We start from the raw sequence: 24,981 nt of genomic DNA on the forward strand, positions 1-24,981 counted from the left end.
CTGTTCTCTGTAGCGTGAATGAGTCACTTCCCAGCCAAATCCTTTTCCGGCTTTGGCACGGGATGACGTTTTTTTGCAGGCCTGGGCTCTGAGCAGACGTTTGATTATTCATTTTTGGTGATTAATGGTAGGTTCATCCCTGCTTCAGCGGCCTGTCACAGTGACTGGAGCTGTGGTGGGGGGAGTGGCTTCACCCAGGCATTAATTGTCATAATGGGGAGGTTAAGGATTTGGCTGCCAGTGACAGACCTGACAGAGAGGAGAGAGTGTCACCAGGGTGCAGCAGCTTGCACTCTGCATATGTGCGTGTCCCTGTAGGACTGGCCTGCTGGGGAATGATTCAGGTTTAATGATGCGAACGAGGACGAGCAGGGTGCCATTACTATTCTGACTTTAATCATAAATGATATAGTCTGTTTCTAGAGCAGCAAATATCTAATAAATCTGAGTGCCCTGCTATGCACATTTAAATCATTACTACACGTTTAGTCCTCATCACTTATGTATGCATTCTTTCATGCTGTGATGCTGCATTATCTATGGGTGTAGAGCAAAACTGTGACTGCCCACTTCTTCAACGGCCTTGGTACCAAAGATATTTCCCCATTCCTTTTCTACGTTAATAAAAATCTTCAATGACACAACCAACTCGCTCGCAGTTGGAAATCGGGGAAAAGACAGGTACAAGACTGAGTATCCACCTTATTTTTCAATGCGCAAGTAAGCTATTTTCTGTGAATTTACAATTCATTAGCCACTATAGGTAAACAACTAGAAGAATAACTAGAAGTGCAGTAAACAGTAAACTATTTGCGGTACAAACTAGTGTGTTAATGATAACAATAATAATTAAAATAATATGATAACAAAAACCTGTGTGCAACAGCAAGCAGCATAACAGACTATTTTGGAACCGCTAAAATAACTGGCCGCAGCTGACTTTAAAGCCAAAAATGGCCTTTCCCACTCATGTTAAAAATGGCAAATTATGCTTTTGAATCAATTTTTGTTTTGTTCCAATTCTTTCAAAACATTGAGTTAATATGTGTATATCAGAGATGCAACATATACTTCTGCAGTGGCTTCACTTGGAACCATTTTAAATGATGAAGCAAAAATATGCAGAGCAAAAATATTGACGGTCTCTTATATGCAAGTTACACAGCAGTAACTTATTGTTTATTGAACTGCTACCACATTCACAAGGTGCTTGGTTTTTATGGTTGGATTATGTTATTGGTTGCGTTATCAATATTATCAATATTATCTTTAGATGCTTACAGTCAAAGCATCTAGCTTTAGCTTTTTGTTTTGCTAAACACAAATGTCACTTCTTGAAGAACTCAGAAGCTGGTAACGCATTGGGGCCATGCCTTTTGCTTTATTGCCGTCTATAAATACATGGGGTAAACATTGAGTGAATAATTTCACTTTAGTGCACTAGTTAATTATAAGTCGTTTTAGAGCCGCTGTCAAAAAATTTACTTATGCTAATTAACCCAGAGTTGACTTGCGCCACATTGATTACCATATAAACTTCATCCATTTTACAGCCATTTTTGTGTTACGCTCTAATTACTGATTTACGCAAACATTATCAATTAGCCCGCTCCTGTGATTAATGACAGCTTGCTGTCATTGCATCTAATGCATTGGAGAGTTTGTGGGCTGTTGGCCAATTCCGACCCTCTGTAATGTACTTGGTTCCCTATTTTGTGAATAAAGCCCTCAACATAGGAGCTTAGTGAGATGTGATTTAAACATGCCCTAATTTCAAGGTTGAACAATGATAAAAAGCAACAAAGATACAGTGAGAGAAAACAAAGTGCCAATCTTTCAGGTTTATCTCCTTTTTGACCTTTTTCCAATGGATCCCATTCTTATTTTCATGACCGCAATTGCACTCTCAGGTTTACTGGTTGTGCTAGAGAGAAATGGGACATGCTACAATAAATGTTTGCCATGGTGCCTCTTACCCAGAAATGTTTGTTCATCATGTTGCTTTTTAGCAGCATTGCATTTTCTCTCTGCCTCAACCAATGTCTTGTTTTTCCTCTCTTCTCTTCCATCCTTCCTTTTGTTCTCTTTCTATCATTGCCGCCCCATCTCTTTCATACAGGATCGTATCATTTGAATCGATTCCTCTTGTTTGACAGCCTCTGAAATGGTAGTAGCATAGAGACAGAGTTTGCTGGTCTGAGAAAGAGAGGGAGAAAAAGACTTGAATGTCAAACACAATATTCTCCTCTCTTGCCTACATGCGGTATTCATGGTTTTTTCACAGCAGACATCAGGATGGTATGTTGAATTTGTTTTTGCTGCTTACCTAAATCATGGTGTTGAATGATATTCAGAGTCGACAGACTCGGGGGTTTAGGAAATGCAGATATTCTCCTATGGGGTTCCAGGCACCTTAGGACTGCTCCAGGCAATAGCACAGCTGTCACTGATACCCAATGATAAAGCAAACGTTTCTGGGAGAATGCTATTGTCTGTATAGATTACCCGTTCCTCTGCAGAAAGCATGAAAATCAGAATTTAAAAAATGATTGCTGACGTGTGGTAGCTGTAAAACCTTTGTTTCTCATGCATTATTTTTTTCACATTTTTTTTCTCCTTACAACCACTGTCATACATCATATTTTGAGGTTAATTTAGTGGCATTCATTTCTATGTTAATTAGTATTACTCAACTATTTTCAAAGGAGAAAAGTAACAGAGGGAGATCACAGATGTTGGCAGAAAGTTAGAGTATGTTGAATTCGGTTTGATTTATTGTGAAGAGAAACGTTCAGAGACTCCAGAGAGGAGAATTTAAAAAAATGATGTTTACACACCATAGAAGAGAAACATGCTGCTATATTTTATGATAGACACCTTCACAAACACGTTTTTTTAATGTTATATTGTTTCTTTATGTGAAAGCTTCTCGATGTTCACTTTTGTGTGTATATTTGCCTCTTCAGGGAATTTGGCTGGAGGGATCCTGAACTGCCAGAGGTCATCCAAATGCTGCAGCACCAGTTTCCATCGGTACAGTCCAACGCTGCCGCCTACCTCCAGCACTTGTGCTTTGGAGACAACAAGATCAAATCAGAGGTATCTCCTGCATACCAACATCAAACACATTCTGCATGTTTTACATAGGCTATGGACTAATAAATCCTTGCAGTGGGGATTTCAGCTTCATTTGAATTTCCATGCTGGTTCAGTCTGTTGTTTTATGTTGGTTAGTGTCATTCTAGCTCAGTGGTTTTCAACTGGTGACCCAAAAACACTTTATAATAAGTATACATTAATAAAGTAATTATAAATCATTAACAAACTATTAGTTTATAGTTAATTCATAGTTAATAAAATATAGTCTCTACATTGTTAATATATTGGTAGGCTGTAAACAAATAGTGAGTTCTTAATTCATTATCACGTTAACGCAATTATGTAAGGGTTAATGCCCGACGACAACGAGGTGTCCATTGTCAGGTATTAATGGACGCGCAGCGGAGGACGGTTGCCTCCGCCGAAGTCCATTAATACCTGACAATGGACACCTCGAAGGGCATTTAACTGCATTTACATGGTCACTTGCCAAATAACACATTTTTAAAACATTAGTTTCTATTTTAATTAGTTTTACAATTGAAATCTAAAGTTTTTACAAACAATAACTTGGTTTCCCTGGTTTCGCCTGACGGTTTATTTACTAGGTGTCCTCTATCACTTTTTAATGGACACCCTGCAGCCAATCAGAATCGAGTATTCAACCAGACCATGGTATAATATTGATTAATTAGCTTGTAGTAAAGGAACTGTTAATTGGTTATTAGGAGTAAATAATTCTCACAGGTCGGGAAAATGTCATTAATTGAATTTTCTATAATTGTTTGCAAATGATTTGTAAGTACTTTACTACCTTATACATATTATAAAGTGTTACCAAAAAATTATATACAGCCATAATTAGGATACTTTTAATAAGGAGAAAACGCTTTATCCGTCACTTGGTGGAAACTAGCCAAACTAGGCAGATGCCAACATAGAGGTTGTGTGACATGCTGCCTTCCTCCAAAACCTGTTATGTTAATAAATTATGTTCATTAAATAAACGTTAAAAACTTTAAAACATTAAAAAAGAAATTGTGGAAATCATCATTTATTTTGATCAGTGTTTTTACTGTCACTTTTGATTAATTTAATGTACCATTGCTGCATAAAAGTATTATTATTATTTATTTTTTAATCTTACTGACACCAAACTTTTAAAGAATACTGTACATATATATGTATATGTATATGTAGATGGTTGAAAAAAGAAGTCTTGTTGATTAGGATAGATAAGCAGACTGGTGGCTAGATATACTAGATAAGCAAGACTTTTATAAAAATGTCTACAACGTGTTTAACATTTGTGTGGCTCTGTGTATCAGATACGAAGGCAGGGTGGGATTCAGCTGCTGGTCGACTTGCTGGATCACCGTATGACTGATGTGCACAGGAGTGCCTGCGGCGCACTTAGGAACCTGGTTTATGGCAAGGCCAATGACGACAACAAGATCGCCCTGAAGAACTGCGGTGGGATCCCTGCACTCGTGCGACTCCTGCGCAAGACGACAGATGTGGAGATCAGAGAGCTACTCACAGGTGCTCAGGACACATTAAGCACATTTATTTCTCATTCCTTCTCCTTTGTTCTCTGATGTGACGGGATACTGGCGAGAAGTAATTTGTAATTTGTTTGTCCGCACTGAAAGAGGAAATGCTGCAGGACTTATGCTGCCTTTAAGTGCACCTGGGAAACTTGTACCTTTGAGTCGGGCATTCTCCATTGCGACATCGACATGCCACACATTTAAATTGGAAACATAACACGGAAGTCACCTAAACCTGGGGTTTTCAAACCTGTCCTGGTGCACCCCTAGCACTGCATATTATATTATATTATATTATATTATATTATATTATATTATATTATATTATATTATATTATATTATATTATATTATATTATATTATATTATATTATATTATATTATATGTATTGTGTATATAGATAAGAGTTTCCACTATACTTCAAATTGACACACCTCTTCCAACATCACAACTTGACAACTTGGGTATTGCAAGTTTCCCACCTTTAAATACGACTCTGTTTGGTCATTAATATGCTCAGAAATTGTAATTGCAATATTTCCAGCTCCACTTGAAGGGCACTACATTTCAAGTATATTTTGCAGTTATATGAAAAGAGATATTGGACCAATGAGATTTCACAGTGGGCGTGAACAAAACATCCTGTCTTTTTTGTGTGGCACCTGATTAGGACGTGGTGTCTGGCCCTATCTTTGAATGCGCTTTATCTTTATTTCCTTCCTTACCACCTTTTTTTGCCTGTTCATCATACAAATACATTGCATATGACCTTTCTGTCACTATCTCTGGCTTCCTTATAATTGGGCCCAATTTGTTAATCAGCTCTCCTAGAATCATCCGCTTGTTACTGTGGACCCCTCTACCCATTAAATGATTTGTTAATGATCTCCTAATTGGTTAGGGCTATAATAATTAAGGATAATACCAGTGCTTGGCATAGCCTCTTTAGGGAATTGTGAATAATGAGTCTTGACGCGTTGACAAAAGACAAAGGCTCTTCTAAATCCCCTATAGAAATATTCATGGTACAGAGACAGTTCCTGAGAGATGTCGGAAAAATTGGGCGGCAATTTGCTTTTTGAGACATTTCATAAATGTCAGATGCTGAATTGTTGGGAGACGCTTCAATAAGACGTTGCGGCTCCCTTGTGTTTCAGCCTGGTGAGCAATCTAAATGTCCATCAATTGAAAAATCTCCATCCTCCTGAATCCAGAGCTCGGAGAAACATCTAAAATGTTTCAAATTGAATATAGGAAGAACGAAGCTGAGTGGCACTTGCTTCTTACAGCTCTATGTCTCTGTGTATGTAATCACTTTAGATGAAACATTTGGAAAGAGGGGAGAGGCCATTTGTGCTTTTTCAAAGACAATTAATGTTTAAGTTAGAGAGCGGTTCTGAACAGAAGACAAACAGAGTCCTCTCGTCAGTCCGTAACAACCCCCCTCAAGCTACATCTATGCAGACCTCGGTCGCCTGCTGATTGCTGAAGCCAGACAAGGGCCTGTCACGACTGCTGGGGCCTGTTTGAGCTCTTAAAAAAAGGCTGCATAAAAAAAATAGGTCTTTGATGTTTAACAAACAAGATTGGATAGGATAAGATAAGTTTAAATTGGCTGGGGCAGAGCCGTACACCATGCTAGCAATACAGATGAAGGGCCTCCAAAAGTGCTCCCTTGTATACTGTAGCATGCTTTTCAAATGAAATGTCATGAGAAATAATATTGATATATGTGTTGCTTGCAAAAAGTTTATTTTGTGAGAATACATGGCCGATTTTGAAGGGGCTGTCAATCGTGAAAGATGCTTTTTAGAACCAGATGGTGTAGTTACAATGTAGTTAGTAAGTTACTTTGAGCCCTTGGATTTAATGACCTAAACAGCAGTGAGACACCCAAAAAGGAGCTCCCAGGAGTTGGATCGAGAAACACTAGTAAGGAAGATGTTTCTTGCCACTACTAACTCTATCTAAGCTATTATAGAGTCCCACATAAACATTCAGTCATTTTGGGGGTGCCACACGGCAAATTCGCATCAACGGAGGGTACCAAACAAATGGCAGGAAAACATCCATAGGCAGTATTCCAATCTGCATACTTCTACAATGTAATAAAAGTATGTACTTCACTGGTGATGCCAAAGTACATACTTCTGAATATGTAGCAACATCATTAGATGTATTTGGACTCTTTGGATGTACTTGCATGTCATAAAATTACTTTTTAATACCACAGTCCCCTATTGCATTCTGTTTGAGCTTGCTTGTGAGTATTAGCATCTACCTAAATCAATTAAAATAATAGCATTTATTTAAATGTGCTCTAAGCGATGTTGGGTAACGTCACTTCTTGTTGACGTTCAAAGTATTGAATTTGTCAAACAAAACGGAGGCTAGCCTTAGCCTGGGGTGTCTACAGAGACCGCGTTTTTTTTTTTTTTACAGTGTGTTCAGGGGACAGGCAGCTAGCGGATAGTGAAAAAATGTTTGCTTTATGGGACAAAAAATGTTTTGGTCCGAAACGGGTGACATCGGTTAGAGCACCTTTAATTAAATAGTGATTAAATAATATAGGGATTGTATTTAATTAAATATATTTAATTATAATTTATTTATTTAATATTTAATCTATAATAATTCGTTAAAATGCATTGTTACTTAAAGTATTGATGCACACTGCCATTTGACATACTATTTTTTGTGTACAATTTGGGTGGATACTAGTATGTGATAGAATGTGAATGAGGACACATCTATGGTGAAGCCGCATGTCAATATCTACCAGCTATTCCTTGGTGTTTATAATAAGCTCTTTGTGTTACAAAATAGTAGTGAACATTTTGGAACAAACATACACTACCGTTCAAATGTTTTGGGTCGATAAGATATTAAAAAAATAAATAAAAAAATAAAGAAGTATTTTATGCTCACCAAAGCTGCTTTTATTTGATCAAAAATGATAGTTTGAAATATTGTTACTATTCAAAATATCTGTTTTCTATTTAAACTGTAATTTATTCCTGTGATGGCAAAACTGATTTTTTTTCTTCTTCAATGTCACATGATCCTGCAGAAATCATTCTAATATGCTGATTTGGTGCTCAAGAAACATTTCTTATTATTATAACTGGAAGACTGGAAGTCTGTGATATTTAACAAATAACATAAGATACAATTAGCAGGGACAAAGTTTTATACCCTAGCAGCAGGGAGGAAGAATGTGCAAAAGTGCTCCCTTGTACACTGAATCAGAGCAGTAGGGGTCTTGTGAAAGGACAAATAGTATGCAAAATTAGACACAGTTTAGCCATATTCTACATTCTAGCGGTTCACAGTTCAGTCTTGATTGTGATGTGGCTTGGACCACACAATCTAACGTTCATACTAACAAGAGCTGATGAGGACACTAGTGAAACTTCAGAAATTATTTCTCTTGAGGGCTCTTGACCAAGACCTCATGCAATATTCAAATGCATGTTCTTAGCCTCCTGCAATCAGTGGGAGATTTTATATATTTTAATTATATATATATATATATATATATATATATATATATATATATATATTTTTTTTTTTGCACAACAAAAACTCAAGGTGAAGAAGGGAAATTGTAATCTCTGTATCAATATAATGGGTGTATTCTTTACCACTGAATGAAAGGCTTTTTGGTTCATAGATGTTGTTCTTGTAAACAGGTGTGCTGTGGAACTTGTCCTCTTGCGATGCTCTGAAGATGCCCATAATTCAGGATGCTCTGGCAGTGCTGACCAACACGGTCATTATTCCTCACTCGGGCTGGGACACATCACCCCACCAGGACGACCGCAAGCTGCACCTGCATTCCTCACAGGTGCTCCGCAATGCTACCGGATGCCTCAGGTACAGCTCCTAATTAATGTCAATCTAAGTATTTATTCAAAAAAAAATTTTTTCATTTATATACAGGCACAGTTTCTAGTTTTGCTCTTAAGAGGCTTAATCTTCACTTAGAAGCAATTCTTTGTTTTATTAGGTGATTATTCAAGTAAGAATTATGCAAATATTATGTAAATTTCCATCTTTCAAAATGATATGATGAATTTGTGTGCCTTCAGAAATGTCACAGTATATTGGGGTATAGTGAGCAAAAGTACATAGCTGGATAATGGCTCTGTGCTTCTGTGTGTTAACCAAACACATTTGTGAATTAGCTTTGAGGCTTTTCTTGGAGCCCTTCAACTGATAACTTAAGTTTATTGATTTGCATAAATAGATTCAGTTGCTTTTGATGAATTTGGCTGGTCTCACACTCTGTGCATAAAACCATTTTGTGATGGAGCTCGTTCTGCCACTTTACTAGGATTATATTCTGGCCAGGATTGATCTGATTCAACAATAGGATTCTGTCCACTGTGACTGGACCTGGTGGCATGCCAAAGCCTTGCCCATGTCCAATTCTCTTTTGTCCAAATCCCCCATATGTTTGACTGCTGTATGTTGTGGCTTTGTCATTTTCATCTATGTGATGGTCACATTATTTGCATGTTTAAGGTTTTGCATCGTAATGCTGTTGATATTGTGTTGATTATCTTAATATCATATTTTCCAGTTGCTTTCTATTTTTTGCTTACTAAACGGAAATGTGCATTTTGATATCACTTAAGCTAGAGCTCACTGGAAACCTGCAGAAATCTGCAGATACTTTTGGAGTGCAGAAACTTTTTTACTTTAAAACTCAGCTTGACATTAACAACACTTTACATTTATAGCACACACTATATGCATATACTATGCTCTCTCCCTTTGCGCATCAGCATTCAGGTCTAAAGCAGCGGGATTGTAGAAAGTGCTGAGTCACTCTTGGATGGCTGGACTAAGCTCCCTACGCCCAGCGTGATAATTAATCCTCTTCATGGATGGCTGAGGAACTAGAAGTCTGATTGAATATTTAATGGTTGGACACAGTTGCCACACCACCTGCAGCTGCCTGAGACACACAGATCTCTTAGAAGCTTCTTGGAGAGAGAGAGAGAGAGAGGACAGGATGTGGTCTTTGATTTCTCACAAGCACCTTCTCAGATCAGACTTCCTGATTCAGGTCTCCCGAGGCTCCAGCTCTTGGGATTCTAGGCTTGTTGCTTTGAGGCATGTTGCTGGTGATTCATAAAGCTGATGTGAAATTTTTCTTTGTTAAATTACTTTCTCGTATCACAGAGTTGACTTCTCAGAGAGTATTAAAACAGTGCTATCCAAATATTGTTCTGTGTGAAAAGAACTTGGGGGGGGGGGAAGTGAGTTTTTACTCATTTCCATGAAAAGCTTATTGATGTTGAAGACCACTTTGGTTGGTTTAGTATTGACTTGAAGCTCAGAACTGCAAAAACATAATCAATGGTGTCGATAATACAAAATGCGTGACATTGTATGCATGTGTGCGTTCTTGTGTTCTCTACAGGAATGTGAGCTCAGCCGGAGAAGAAGCCCGCCGCAGGATGAGAGAGTGTGAGGGTCTGACTGATGCGCTGCTTTATGTCATCCAGACAGCCCTGGGCACCAGTGAGATCGACAGCAAGGTTTGACCTTTTCCTCCCCTGCCTTTCTACCAAAGTTTTATGCATTCAACGGAGCACCACAGAGAGTTCCATCAGGTTTAGTTGAGTGTTTTTCACTCCCCAACCATTTTCAACACAGCACTAGAGTACTTCTTCACTGTTAAATGTTAGATGAGATTGAAAACACAATGCAGAATATGCAAAAATTCCTCAGTGAAAAAAGCCAGTTCTGCTGAAAAAAAGCCCGTCTAGACCAGTCGCACGCCCACGGACCACCCACAGTCCGTTCACTCACCATCTGATGAATTTCCCTCACAAAACTAGAAATCACTTTCCCTAATCTGGGATGCATTTCCCAAAAGCCAACTATGGTTGCAAATGACCAACATAGTTAAGCGATTATGTGTTTCCCAAGACCATAGTTCCAACAAACATTCAGCATTGCAAGTTGTGTGGTTGGATCTACAGCTCTCAACCTGTGGTTCGAAGCATAGTTTCTTGTTAGTCAAGTCACCTTTATTTATACAGTGCTTTTTACTATACATATTGTTTCAAATCAGCTTTACAGTGATAACAGGAAAATAATTCAACAAGTTTGTCTTGGCTGTACAGCAGATCTAGAAGAAAATAGTGTCATAGTCCAGCTGAAGTAAGTTCAGTGATGGTTCATTTCTGTTGTAAAAAAAAAAGTTATTAATTTAGTTTATTTATCTATACAGCCATTCTGGAGACAACAGTGATGTCATCGTCCAGCTCAGTTCAGTTCTCTGGTGTCAATGCAGGCAGATCAGTAATATTGTTGAATATTAAGAGTTCCCAGCTAAGCAAGCCAAAAACCAAAGGCAACAGTGGCAAGGAACCAAAACTCAATCAGGTGACAGAATGGAGAAAAAAAACTTGGGAGAAACCATGCTCAGTTGTGGGGGGGCAGTTCTCCTCTGGCCAACGAACAAACAGTATATGATTATGATTCAAGCAGCATTACAGGTCAGAAGTCAGAATAGGTAGGTAATCAGAAATGTTAATATGACACATTTCTGATTGGCTGACTTTCCGTAGCTTTTAGAAGTGAGTGCACATAGGGGTTTTTTTATCAGTCTGCCTGGAAATACAGATTAACAAGGCACCGGAGTAAAACAATGATTACTTCTGAGTATGAAATAATTGGATTTTCCAAAGTTTGACAAGTTAATGGCAATCTTTTAACAATATTCAGTTGAGCCATTAATTCAGTTTTGAGTTTTAAGGTTCTTAATAGCAAGTTAACTCGTCCTCTAGTTAATTGAGCAGAACTTTATAATACAGTTTATGTCTGTGATAAAGGCTGAATTTTTTCCTTTTGGATGGGCAGGAATTCTGATCACAAAGCATATATAATTTTTTCTGATGTTTTCTAAACAGCCGTTCATCAAAACTGCAGGACGCAGATTTCAATAAGTTGTTTACATGCTGTTTAATATTATTGTGGTATAATATTTCAGATAAACCCATCCTTAAATCTTCCATGATGATTTAGCTACATCACTACACTGGTCAAGCAGGTTTGCCTGCAGAAATATCTGTTTTAACCAGCTTGTGCAGTTTACAGTCTAGCATAGCCCACCTAAATCTAATTAAAAACTATTTTGGATGCTTTTAAACAGGTCCAAACCAGTATTTTTTTTTTTTTTTTTCCAGCAGGGGCAATTGACATTGTATCAAACAGACAGTTTAGGTTTAGTTTCAGCTCCTTTAATTGCTTTTACCACCAACAATGTTGTACAAAACAAGCTGCAGTTGCTATTAAGAGAGGTTTATGGTAATTATACAGAAAAAGTAATGCAGCGACACACCTCTCTATTTTGAGTCCATGTTTTGTTTGATTTTCAAGGGGTCTCTGTTACCAGCATAATACTCTGTGAGAACAAGTTTGAATGAGGAAAAAAAAGAGTGTCACACTTTAATCCCTCTGAAAGCATTTACAAGATCAAAGTCGTCCTCTTTGTTTTTCCTGCCTCACTGCTCATCACAATAGGATTAGTTCTCCAGTTCTCCACTGGAGTCCGTCCAAAAGACTAATCTAACAAGAGACTATTAAGAGTTCAGAGCACAATAATGCACAGCCTTCACAAAGAAGACAGATTGTCTTGCAAATAGAAAAAGACATTTTGATATTTACTGTGGCAAGTAAAGTCAAACTTCTGGAGGTGTGTTCTAGAGGTGTGTTAATCTGTAAACTTTCTTTTTCCCCCACTCTTTGCGCGTCAAACGTGCCCCCTTCTAGACCATTGAGAACTGCGTGTGCATTCTGCGGAACCTGTCGTACAGGTTGGCGGCAGAGACGTCTCAGGGGCAGCAGATGGGATCGGAGGAACTGGACGGGGTTCTATGCACCGATGCCAGCGGGAAGGATGCAGAGAGCTCCGGCTGCTGGGGCAAGAAGAAGAAGAAAAAGAAGAGCCACGATCAGGTGGGCCGGGGGTTTTTATCCCTGCAGCTGCTGGCAATTAGCATCACTTAGCAGCATTCGCGTACGGGTCGCCTGCGTCGACACTCGTCCTCCTCCAGTGGATAATTATGTATTTTCCAGGCTGATTTCATTTAGTTTCTGAAAACAGATGAAGATAGGGGCATCGGGAGTGTTTGTTCAGCATTTGCATGGGATGAATAGCAAGGTAAAAGGTGGCATTACTTTGCATTGTGCCTTTTAAATAACTAAATTGTCTGTGAGTCATCTGTTCCTTTAACAACGATGCAAATGCACATCTGGCTGTGTGACAGTTTGCCCTGTCTTTTCAATTGCTCTGTATCTTAAACAACTAGTGAGCGTTATCTTCACAAATTTCACTAGTACACAACAAAAGTACAGTGTTATTTCCCTTTGCCTTGGCCACTTTAATTATCTTGGAGTGCCTTGTAAATACTATAGTATACTGTATGTATAATCATTCCGTACAGTGGTATGATCATCTTATCTCATCAGAGCACATGTCACATTGAGCTGCAATATACATTAAGCTTGCTTGAGTCACATAACATTACCCAGTCCTGTTTCCCTCTCTTTTCCCCATCATTTCCTGATGCCTGATGTCTTTATAAATAAAAGTGGACAAAAATAAAATCGCATCTGGCACTTTCCATGAATAGGGTACAATTTGGGGTCCTATTACACTTTGGCACAAAATCCCATGTTTTTTGTTGTGAAACACTCTCCATCCTCTTTAAATAATGATTTTTGTCCTGTCCCATCTGCACTGTATCTAGCAATTAAAATCATGCAACAGTGTCATAATTTTTGCTGAACTGATATCCAGTTCATTGTTGTAAAAACATACACTAATGTTTAAAAGCTTGGGGTCAGTAAGATATAAGTGACAGAACTCTGTTGTAATTACTATTTCAAATAAATGCCATTATTTTAGACTTTCTATTCATCACAGAATCCAGAAAAAATAATAATCACAGTTTCCACAAAAATGTTATGCAGCACACATTGATAATAATAAGAAATGTTTCATGAGCAGCAAATCAGCATATTAGATTTCTGAAGATTCATGACACTGAAGACTGAAATAAAAGCATCAAAGACATTTCAAAAATATGCTGAAATAGAAGACAGTTATTTTAAACTATAATCATATTTAAACTTTTTTAATAAGTATTATTTGTTTTTGTAAATTTGTAAATTTTTTAAAGCTTTGACTCACTGTTTGTGCTAAACTCTGTTTTTTGAGAATGTTTTTTTGAGAAGTTTGTCAGTAATTACTACCCAACCTATGGTCCCAAACTTGTGTGTCCCTGTCATGTGACATTAGTAAATTAAAAACCCTGTTACCCTTTCTGGTATGAAGTTATATTTTTATTTACTTTTTTCTATTCAATTTATTGCTTATTCAATATTTATTGCTATAAAATCACAAAAATCAGATTTTTTTTAGAACTTCATTCAGACATGTCAAATATTGCATCATGATTTGATCATGATGCAACAGAGTTGCAAAACCACATAGAAAATAAAACAACTAAATCAAATATTTTCTGGAGGTTGAGCACCTACTTTCTTTGACCATTCTTTTTTGGTCCAAGCTCTATTTTGTACTTTATTTGTGGAAGGTTTCTGTACATGATGTCTTTCTCAGTAGTACCACTTACAGATATTTTGTCTCGTGTAATGACACTTGTGTCTTTGCTTTCAGTGGGATGGTGTTGGGCCTTTCCCAGACTCCAGTGATCCTCCAAAGGGACTACAGATGCTGTGGCACCCGTCCATAGTAAAACCATACCTCACTCTGCTGTCTGAGTGCTCGAACCCGGACACACTGGAGGGAGCGGCTGGGGCTCTACAGAACCTGGCAGCGGGTAGCTGGAAGGTAGGCCCCACCTTAAAACCTGTGAGTAGCCCTGCACCTGAAGAGCCACGAACCAACCAGACTGTCTCTGGCACACACACCACCATTATGACTGACACAAATACACATTCATACCTCAAGGTCATGGAGTTAGAGAACATGGTGAACTTTATCAAGAACAAAGTCTCTTTTGAGAGTACACAAACCGTGTAAGATATCTTCAAATGGATACAACGTAAGAAAAGAGCTGAAGTCTTGAACGTGTAGACAGTGACTCAAATATTCTGTCGAATTCTGCACTTCAAATCTTCTGTTGTCCTCATTTTCTGCTCATTTGTTACAGAAAAGGGAAAACAAACAGTGGTGTGACATTATGCAAAGTTGACACAAATCTCATTTGAACGCATCTTTTCAGTTGATGTATTGATAATCATTTTGCGGCACTTTTTTGTCCGTTTTCTGTGCCTGTAGTGGTCGGTGTACATCCGTGCTGCTGTTCGGAAAGAGAAAGGGCTGCCCATTCTGGTGGAGTTGCTGAGAATAGACAATGACCGGGTGGTGTGTGCTGTGGCCACAGCTCTCCGAAACATGGCCCTTGATGTCAGGAACAAGGAGCTCATAGGTAGGTTCGGGACATGGAAGTGTATTTGCCTCAAGCTAACATTTTCTCTTTGACTTCAGCAGAGCCGAATGCCGCAGAGGTATGTGTACCCCTAAATTACTTTTAAGGCAGAGGCCTTTCAAGATCTATTTCTTTTTGTGTGTAAGTGTGTGTATTTGTTATGTGTGTATCAGTGTAGCGTTTCTAGTCAGGTATTGCTGTGAGACGAGGTGGCGTTGTTTGAAAGGCTGCTCACGACACTAACAGACTATTGATCTTTTTAATAGTTTGTGTATTCTGATGGGCCCCCTTGTCTCCATGGCAACCGCTCGCACTCTTTCAATCTGGTCTCGGCCCTGAGTGAGTTCGAAGGCGTGTGAATCTCTTTTGGAATATAGGGCAAGAGGAACGGCGTAAAATGTACAAATGTCGAGACGCCGGCACCCTCGGAATACTGCGGGTTCTTTGCGGATAGAGCTGTTCAAATGTCCTCCATTATTTAAGGAGATCAGTAATGAAGTGGGCACATGTGCACATGGGAACCTTTCTTTCATGTAACTTCAGTGCATACCGGTTGAAAGCCGTTTTGTAGCGCAGGTTGTTGCAGAGAGATTTAGCTTCCCAGTGGGAATGGGTATTTCGCGGTCACATTAAGTGTAAGCGAGCTGCTGGGTATATCGGACGCTTTGGCATTTCCAATGCTGCAGTTGTTACAGCCTTGAGGTTCAGCGCATTTAAAAAGAGCTTTGCGTGCCCACGGTAGAATCTGAATTCAAAATCTGCATCTCTGAAAAGGCCTCTGGTTGTCACACCTCCTCTCTGACTTTTCTTTTCTGTTCATCTCATCCACGCAACCCAAAGGCAAGTATGCCATGAGGGATCTGGTCCATCGGCTACCGGGCGGCAACAATAACAACAGCACCGGCACCAGCAAGAGCATGTCCGATGACACCATTACAGCGATCTGCTGCGCTCTGCATGAAGTCATCACCAAGAACATGGAGAACACCAAGGCCCTTCGTGACGCCGGCGGCATTGAGAAACTCATCGGCATTGCCCGCAGCAAAGGAGACAAGTTAGTATCTTGGTGCTCTGTAAAATGATCATGATCAATAGACAAACCAGATTTTACACTATTATATCCTACAGAATTAGGCATATTTAAATGGACAGAAAATTAGTTCATAAAGGAAGAGGACATGCTGGACTGGATTGTTTATTATGAAAAATGAAAACTTGTGACAGTATGAAAAACAGCACTTGCCTTGAAGGAAGCCAAGCCTCCTCTCAGGAGATATTAGGATAGATGGAAGTCCAGTAACTCTATTGGGTTTTGTGAGCTATTGTACTGGATCAGTTTACTCTGAAAGTGCATTACAAGATAATGTTTCCTTTTAGTTCTTATGGTTAACATTCAATGCCGTTCAGAAGATTTTTTTTAAATAAATGAATACTTTTATTCAGCAAGGATGTTTTAAAGTGATCAAAAGTGACAGTTAATACATTTCTAATGTTACAAAAAGATGTCTATTTCAAATAAATTCTGTTATTTTTTTCTGAATTCTGAAAAAATGCAACATGGTTTTCACGTAAATATTAAGTAGCACAGCTGTTTTCAACATTACTAATAATAAGAAATATTTTTTGAGCACCAAATCAGCATATTAGAATGATTTCTGAAGGATTGTGTGACACTGAAGACTGGATAAATGGTGCAGACCCAAAAGTTTTGAACAATAATGTAATTTAAACGAATCTCCTTAGCATTTACTGTAGATTGTGTTTATCATTCTAATTTTTTGGAGTTTTTGTGCCTTTGAATACATCATCAGTAGAAAAATCTTTGCACAAATTGATCTGAACTCAAACGCATTTTCACTGAGATATTTATAATCTATGTCTAACCAGCAGATTAATACTTTGTTTGTTTATATTGCTGAGAATGTACTTTTTTTTTAATAAAGTTTATTTATTTTAATACGGGGTTTTATTAAGTTAGTTTGCACAAAATGCAAAATAATAATACTCATAATAATGAAGCAATCCATTATACCAAAAGCCCCAGAAATGGATTCGAAACCAAACATTGTATTGTTTGTTTATATTATTGCAGATAAGGCTATGTATTGTATCCATTTTCTCTTCTATGTTTCCCTGCAGACACACACCGAAGGTGGTGAAAGCAGCTTCTCAAGTCCTCAACAGCATGTGGCAGTACAGAGATTTGCGAAGCCTCTATAAGAAGGTAATGAATTCTGAAGACCTAACTGTTCTCACATCTATTACATTTGCTCCTATATACTTTTGAATAGGCATCAGAGGAGAGAGAGGCTTTTTACTGCCGAATGGTGTAGCTATAGCATCTACCAGCAGGTGCTTACTGGCCCATTCTGACCACTTGGTTTATCTAAATTATTTTAAAGGAATTCAATTTTGCAGGAAAATATGCAGGAAAATCTTTTTTCTTTTTTTTTTTTTCCATCTGTGTCTGTCATATACTTGAAACCAGGAGGTTTTGATGAGTGTTGCTTCAGTATGAATCAATGATCATGTTCTTCTTATTTTTATGACAGGATGGCTATTCTCAGTATCACTTCATTGGCTCTTCATCTACAATTGAGAGAGACAGACAACGACCCTATTCCTCCTCTCGCACCCCATCTATCTCTCCTGTGCGGACTTCGCCCAATAATCGTTCAGGTGAGAGACGCTCCACTTTTCTCCATTTTGACAACAAGTGATATCATTGATATTTCCTTTGTCTTTATCTCCTTGTCGGCAGTAGATTAGAGGAATAAATAAAGCACTTGAGATGATAAAAACTACTTATTTTCTAAATCAGTTGGTTGCATAGCCAGTGTGTTGCATAAACACCTAGTCAACTCATCAGTTTGTATAATAGGATAGTGTAAGGTGTGCATCGGGATGGAACAAAACACCAGGGTCTCGAGACACACAGAACTATTAAATAACCACAATGCTCAAGGTGCTCAAAAAAGGCATGACATTTGTCAGAGAGCACACTAAGTAAAGCATCTAAAACAAGTTGACCTCACTAATCAACTAGTCATTTGTTGGGGAATTGAGCTAACCTACATTAATCCGGATAAATTTGAAAACGCCATTTTCGTTTCAAAGCGCTTCACACTAGCGTTTCAAGCGTGTCCAAAAGTTTCTCATTCACACTGAAACATCGGAAAATGCTAAATTCACCTTACTGCACATGTGTAATACCTCATAAAAGCTCACTGAGAGGATACAGACGGTACAGACATCTGTAGCTCTAACAGACATCAAGTTTGCATGCTATTTTTCTGGCAGTATTATTTTACTTAGCAAAATATCTGACCATACACTGATGCATCCAGGAAGCACTCAGTCTCCATTATATGTTTGGTCTGCTCTCACAAACGCAACTGCTCTCATGTTTTGCCACAGGACAGCAATTGCGAGTAAATTTTCTGTCATCTTTGCTGGATTGCGACATGAAGAGTGTACAAAGTAACATATCTTTAGCAACAGTGTGAAAGTGAATAGCACATAACAGGCACAAAAGTGGTACAAACATACATAACTATGGGCTCAATACGCGTCACATGACTAAACACGCGTCGTCATTTTCAAATACCTCAGTTTTCACAGTCAATACTAAACGGCGTTTTCAAAATTTCCACTTGGGAAAGCATTTTCAAAAAGCACCGCTGGACAAAACCACCGTCTCAGTGTGGACGAAAGGCCAAAATGGAGAGAAAAAGATGCGTTTTCAAACAAAAACATATTAGTGTGGACAAGGCCTTAGTCAACTAGTCATTCATAATGACTATTCCCAAAGTAGTACATTAAAAGGACAATAAAAAATGTGGCCATGCCGTTATGTGATCATAGAGGGAACAGAGCTGTCATGATCAGGGTACATCCTGATATTCTTCTATTTCCAGCTGATGGCAGGAAGGAGAATGCTGTACTGTCTGTCAGGGCGCCATGTGTATCCTAATTACACAGCGCTACAGAAGAGTCTGTTCTGCTTAATTAACACACTTTGTTTAGCAGGCACTGTCTGTCCTCTAGTTGTTTCAGATATCAAAGATTATTTAGTAGATTCTGCTTTTGCGCTCATTTTATGTTTAATAGTGTTACATCATTTCCAGTCTGTGATAAATCTGTATTTTCAATGCTCATTATGTTTATTCAGGGCAACCTGAATATTAAGTGCTTATCAAGTCCTCACGTATCATGGGGAAAAAAAGAGGATAGATTTATTATTATTTATTTATTCTCCCTGCTGCTTGGGAGGGTGTGGTGGGGAACTATCCCAAATGAGAATCTCACACCTTTTAAATTGCCCAAGTTGTCAGGGAACTTTAAATAAGTACATTTGCAAGTAAGATGGCCATCCAGAGGAATAGACTGTGTCCCGACTGACAAAGTCATGCTGAAAAGAGCAAGAGCACTGAATCTGTCCCCAAGAGCCGATTCATTAACATCCAAATAATTAAATAGATAATGGCACTTAAGTAACTTTTTTTAACTTTCTGATATAATAAAATTATTTTGTTGTAAAAGAATCTTTTCTTTTAATAGCTTAGGACACTATTGGGTGGTTCCTTCAACTGTGTTCACTTGTATATCCCAAGGGTTTTATTAAGACTTAACTGATTTCATTTGACTTTTTGTTATACTGTATGAAGGTCACATTAAAACTCTGGAAACTTTTTATTATTATTAATTCTTGATACTTTTCAAAAGCCTTTTATGTATAAAGTAAACGTTATTGTTTTACCCTTTCCTGGCTTGAAAACTATATGAAAAACCATCACAAAAATACTAATTGTTACATTAAAAAAAGAAAAGAATAAATACTGATTTCAGTATTTATTGGGTGAATTCTAGCAATTTTTACTGAAATTACGGCAGTTATGTTGTATTTTGTGTCGTCACATTTTCTCTGCAACAAATGTGTATATTTATAATATAAATACTGTGATTCGTGTTTTCACTTTGAATGCGTTCATATAATATTTTAAGTTAATCCCTTTTATAAAGTGTTTTTATGAAGTCTTACATTCTATAAATCACATCTCCTGACAGAAAGCTTTTCTGAACACAAAAGTGACTAGAAAGGTGAAATAAATGATTGCCGAAGGAACAAGAAGCCCAGACAAAACCAATCAATTACCTGACCAATTCCATTTAGCAATTAGGAGCAGAACACTGACACTTGTTTGCCTCAAAAGGCAACAAGAGAATTGCTTCATTACAGTAAATGAGTTTTTTATGTAAAATAAAAGATCCCTTGATGGAATGAGATCTTATTGTACTTTCAAATGCGTCAAGACACTTTCTTCTGAACAAACAGGCTGTTTTCCCCCCTCACTCATTATTGGTTGACTTGCCGTGTTTTTTAGCAAGTGCCCCCACCTCCCCTCGAGAAATGATGAGCTTGAAGGAGAGGAAGATAGACTATGAGACAACTGGAACCAATTCTGGTTACCATGGAAACAAGGGCGAGCACACCTCCAGAAAAGATGCGATGGCAGGTAAGGACGCAGTTCGGAGTCCTCCAGCGAGAGTTTAAAGCTTTCATATCACCGCCATCAAATGACTGACAGAGTCGACAATGATCTTCAGGCAAACCATTAAATATACCAATAACAAAGGCAATGAATTACTCCGAGTGCTGTAATTAGTACAGTATTAGTAACAGTTTTATTTCACAGAAAGATGTCTGATATCTCACCCTTGCATCTTGGTGTAAAGTCCTTTACCTCAACAAAAGTCATGAACTGTTCCTGTTTCAGGCAGACGTTTGCTGTACCTGTAGAAAAGTCCTCTGAGAATCTTTATAATTCACTGTCTCCGCAGCTCAAATCTCAAGTGGAACATCTACACTGTTCAGAGGTGCTTACATGTCTCCTGGTGATGACATCAAACATAACCAGGTGAGGTCACCACAGATCACGCGGCATTGTAATAATGTTTAGCTCATGCTGATATTTTGGTAACACTTTACAATAAGGTCTCATTACTCAACGTTAGTTAACGTATCAACTAACATTAACCAATAATGAGCAATACGATTCTTACAATGTTTATTCTTCTTTAAAATATAACAGTTCATTGTTTGTTAGCTCAGGTCCATTAAAAAATATTAACAGATACAACTTCTGATTTGAATGTATTAGTAATATTGAAATTAACATTAACTAAGATTAATAAATGCTATTGTTTGTAGTATTGTTAGTTCATGTTAACTAATATGTAGTTAACTAATGTAAAGAAACGGAACCTTATTGTAATGTTTTACTGATGTTTTCATGTCAAAAAAGGGGGTAGAAACAACAACAGACACTCACTCAGTCAGGAACTGTTATATATATATATATATATATATATGTTTTAATAACTATATAATAATATTAAAATAAAATAGATCTATATACAGTTGTGTTCAAAATAATAGCAGTCCAACATCACTAACCAGATCAATCACTATTTTTTATAGAATTTATATTTCTACATGGCAAATAATTTACTAGTAGGTGTAGTAGAGTAATAGAAAAACAACAGACCCAACAGTCATGACATGTATGCTGCTAATTCTGTATAATTGAATCATTAATTGAAAGGGGTGTGTTCAAAATAATAGCAGTGTGGAGTTCAATTAGTAAGGTTAATCATTCTGTGAAAAAAATAGTGTCAATAAGTGGCCCTTATTTAAGGACGAAGGCAGTATGGACTGGACATGGTGATTATAGTGCATTTCTCTCTAAAGATCTGAATAAAATGGGCCGTTCCAAACATTGTTCAGAAGAACAGCGTACTTTGATAAAAAAGTTGATTGGAGAGGGGAAAACTTATAAAGAAGTGCAGAAAATGATAGGCTGCTCAGCTAAAATGATATCAAATGCTTTAAAATGGCAACCAAAACCAGAAAGACGTGGAAGAAAACGGAAAACTACCATTCGAATGGATCGAAGAATAGCCAAAATGGCAAAGACTCAGCCAATGATCAGCTCCAGGGTGATCAAAGAAGATCTAAAGTTACCCGTGAGTACTGCAACAATTAGAAGACGCCTATGTGAAGCCAAGCTATCGGCAAGAAGCCCCCGCAAAGTCCCATTGTTGAAAAAAAGACATGTGCTAAAGAGGATACAATTTGCCAAAGAACACATTGACTGGTCTAAAGAGAAATGGCGCAATATTTTGTGGACTGATGAAAGCAAGATTGTTCTTTTGGGTCTAGGGGCCGCAGACAGTTTGTCAGACGACCCCCAAACACTGAATTCAAGCCACAGTACACTGTGAAGACTGTGAAGCATGGTGGCACAAGCATCATGATATGGGGATGTTTCTCATACCACGGTGTTGGGCCTATTTATCGTATACCACGGATCATGGATCAGTTTGAGTACATCAAAATACTTAAAGAGGTCATGTTGCCTTATGCCGAAGAGGAAATGCCCTTGAAATGGGTGTTTCAACAAGACAACGACCCGAAGCACACCAGTAAGCGAGCAGCATCTTGGTTCCAGACCAACAAGATTAACGTTATGGAGTGGCCAGCCCAATCCCCGGACCTTAATCCAATAGAAAACCTGTGGGGTGACATCAAAAATGCTGTTTTTGAGGCAAAACCAAGAAATGCAGAGGAACTGTGGTCTGTAGTACGATCGTCCTGGGCTGGAATACCTGTTCACAGGTGCCAGAAGTTGGTCGACTCCATGCAACACAGATGTGAAGCAGTTCTCAGAAACCGTGGTTATACAACTAAATATTAATTCAGTGATTCACAAGAAAGCTAAATCTTCAAGCATTTTTCAGTTTATACAGTAAATGTTTGACTTTGTAAAGAAAAATGCAGACACTGCTATTTTTTTGAACAGCCTAATATTCCCTTTTCTTCACTTTCTATAAAGTAATAACAAATTTGATCCATTTTTCTTCATGTTTTGATCTTGAATAGAATGTGCAGTGTTCCCAATGCATTTTTGTGTATTGAAATAAAAGTTATTATTAGGATTTTGAGCTTTACTCACTTTTTTAAACGCACTGCTATTATTTTGAACACAACTGTATATATAGCCAATTAATATGATATTTTTAAGTTCCTTTTTGGTGTGGATGAAGTACTTGAGTCTTTTTGATTGTATTGTGGGGGTACCGAAGACACAAAAAAGAATGTTGGGAAACACTGGTTTAGATGAAGCACCTTTTATATAACTTTATTACACAGAAGCAAGGAATCTTCTCGATTTGAATTGTAAATTAGATTCTTAGTTTCTGAACTACCGCATAACACATTTATGTCACTTCCCAAAGCAGCCCTTACGCTCTCATTATTTCCGTCAGGTCTCCGCTCAAGGCAACCCTCCAGAGGCCTACCCTCCCTTCCAGACTCCCCCAGGAGCCAACTTTGAGGAGCCGTACTACGAGGACCAAGCGCATAAACGCCCCCAACCTGCAGCCGACGGCACCATGCACCTGGGACTGAAGTCCACGGGGAACTACGTGGACTTTTATTCGGCATCCCGCCCGTACAGTGAACTCAACTACGAGACGAGCCACTACCCTGCCTCGCCAGACTCGTGGGTGTAGAGGCACAGAGGCAGGCTGGAGGCTGGCCTACGAACACCATACACTGAGACCAGCCCAGCATGTGCATGAACACTAGTAGACATCTCACACACGTAAACCTTCAGTTTGGTTCACTGCTCGCACCACAGTGGGCGAGGTTAGGAAAGTGCTTGACGAGAGAGGATTTTAGAGAAGCTCAAGGAATGCGTTTTACCGAATGGACCACTTGAACTTTGGTGTTTTTCGAAGCAGTGGAGGGAATCGAAATGTAAACAGGAAAGTGGAAGATACTGTATGTGGCGCAGAGATGGGACAGTTACGTGAAGCACAAGAAATCGACATTCGACACAAGCTAAGGAAGTTGTTTTCACAAATTATTTTGGACATTTCTTTATGTTCAACCATGCTTTTATGGAGTGCTCTGTTACACTCTTAGCCTTTGTATATTTTATTTTGTTTCTTTTTATTATTTGCTTGTTTTTGTACCTCCTTTTTAACTTCTTAAGTCTGGTGTAAAGTACTTGTTGTATATTACAGATGTAGATACAAGGTGCATTGTGTATATTACGCAAAGACTACTGTGTCCTCCCATGTGGCTCAATATATCATTTTATTTTCCTGTATTTTAAAAGAGAGAGGAAAAATACACTCAACTGAACTCCAGCGTCCTGTTCTATGGGTAAGAAAAGCATATAATTCAGAGGTGTCGTTTGCTCTAATGTGTTTTTTCCCCGTTTTTCTATGAGGAAATATAGAAATAATAACTGACGACAGAGCATCACTGCCTGGACAGGGTTTCCACCAATAACAAGAACATTTTCAGGCCTATCTGTCAGTTTGTTTTCTTTTTTCCCCAACTGTACTGACATGATGACTGGTCATTCCTCAAGCCGTCGAGTGATCTGTGCTAAGTTATGTGCCAAATGTGGTAATCCCTGACCCAAGGGGTGCTGTAGATCTGCCGTTTAAGTTACATTTAACGACAAGTCACTGGTTCTATCGACGCCTGTTTGTAAATGCTTTTTTTTTTTTAAATGTGTTTCAACAGCATTCACACTGTAACGAAAAACGGAGGGACACGGTCTTTTACAGCTACTTCCCCTCCAAAGATGTACAATTAGTTGACGCTGTGTTGTAAAATAGACATTTGCAAAATCTGCTTTTTTTCTTCCGGAAAAATCAGTGGTTCTTAAGCTCATCGTAGACATATCTGTCAATAGAATATGGATATATATTATATAATTACAAAATATATATATACTTTTTATGTGCAGATGTGGATGTCACCTAACGCAGAAACA

General features: G+C 38.2%; 1 protein-coding gene across 5 annotated transcripts in view; it reads left to right on the forward strand.

The window, feature by feature from the left end:
• ctnnd2b (catenin (cadherin-associated protein), delta 2b) overlaps positions 1-23,701 on the forward strand; it is a gene marked incomplete at both ends in the record, with an annotated part of 75,328 nt that extends 51,627 nt beyond the window's left edge. For 4 of the 5 annotated variants that reach the window (XM_081373619.1, XM_081373621.1, XM_081373622.1 and 1 more), the window contains 13 exons: positions 2,967-3,099; positions 4,428-4,641; positions 8,342-8,525; positions 10,081-10,198; positions 12,441-12,626; positions 14,353-14,547; positions 14,977-15,127; positions 15,968-16,181; positions 17,267-17,351; positions 17,680-17,806; positions 20,512-20,643; positions 20,969-21,045; positions 23,456-23,701. In XM_081373619.1, the coding sequence (XP_081229745.1) occupies positions 2,967-3,099; positions 4,428-4,641; positions 8,342-8,525; positions 10,081-10,198; positions 12,441-12,626; positions 14,353-14,547; positions 14,977-15,127; positions 15,968-16,181; positions 17,267-17,351; positions 17,680-17,806; positions 20,512-20,643; positions 20,969-21,045; positions 23,456-23,701 (2,062 nt within the window). The remainder of the gene's footprint in view (positions 1-2,966; positions 3,100-4,427; positions 4,642-8,341; positions 8,526-10,080; positions 10,199-12,440; positions 12,627-14,352; positions 14,548-14,976; positions 15,128-15,967; positions 16,182-17,266; positions 17,352-17,679; positions 17,807-20,511; positions 20,644-20,968; positions 21,046-23,455) is intronic. The other variant, XM_081373620.1, reaches the window with a different exon arrangement.
• Between the last annotated feature and the right edge of the window lie 1,280 nt (positions 23,702-24,981).

Source organism: Scardinius erythrophthalmus (assembly GCF_964197995.2).
Source record: "Scardinius erythrophthalmus genome assembly, chromosome: 9".
NCBI lineage: Eukaryota > Metazoa > Chordata > Actinopteri > Cypriniformes > Leuciscidae > Scardinius > Scardinius erythrophthalmus.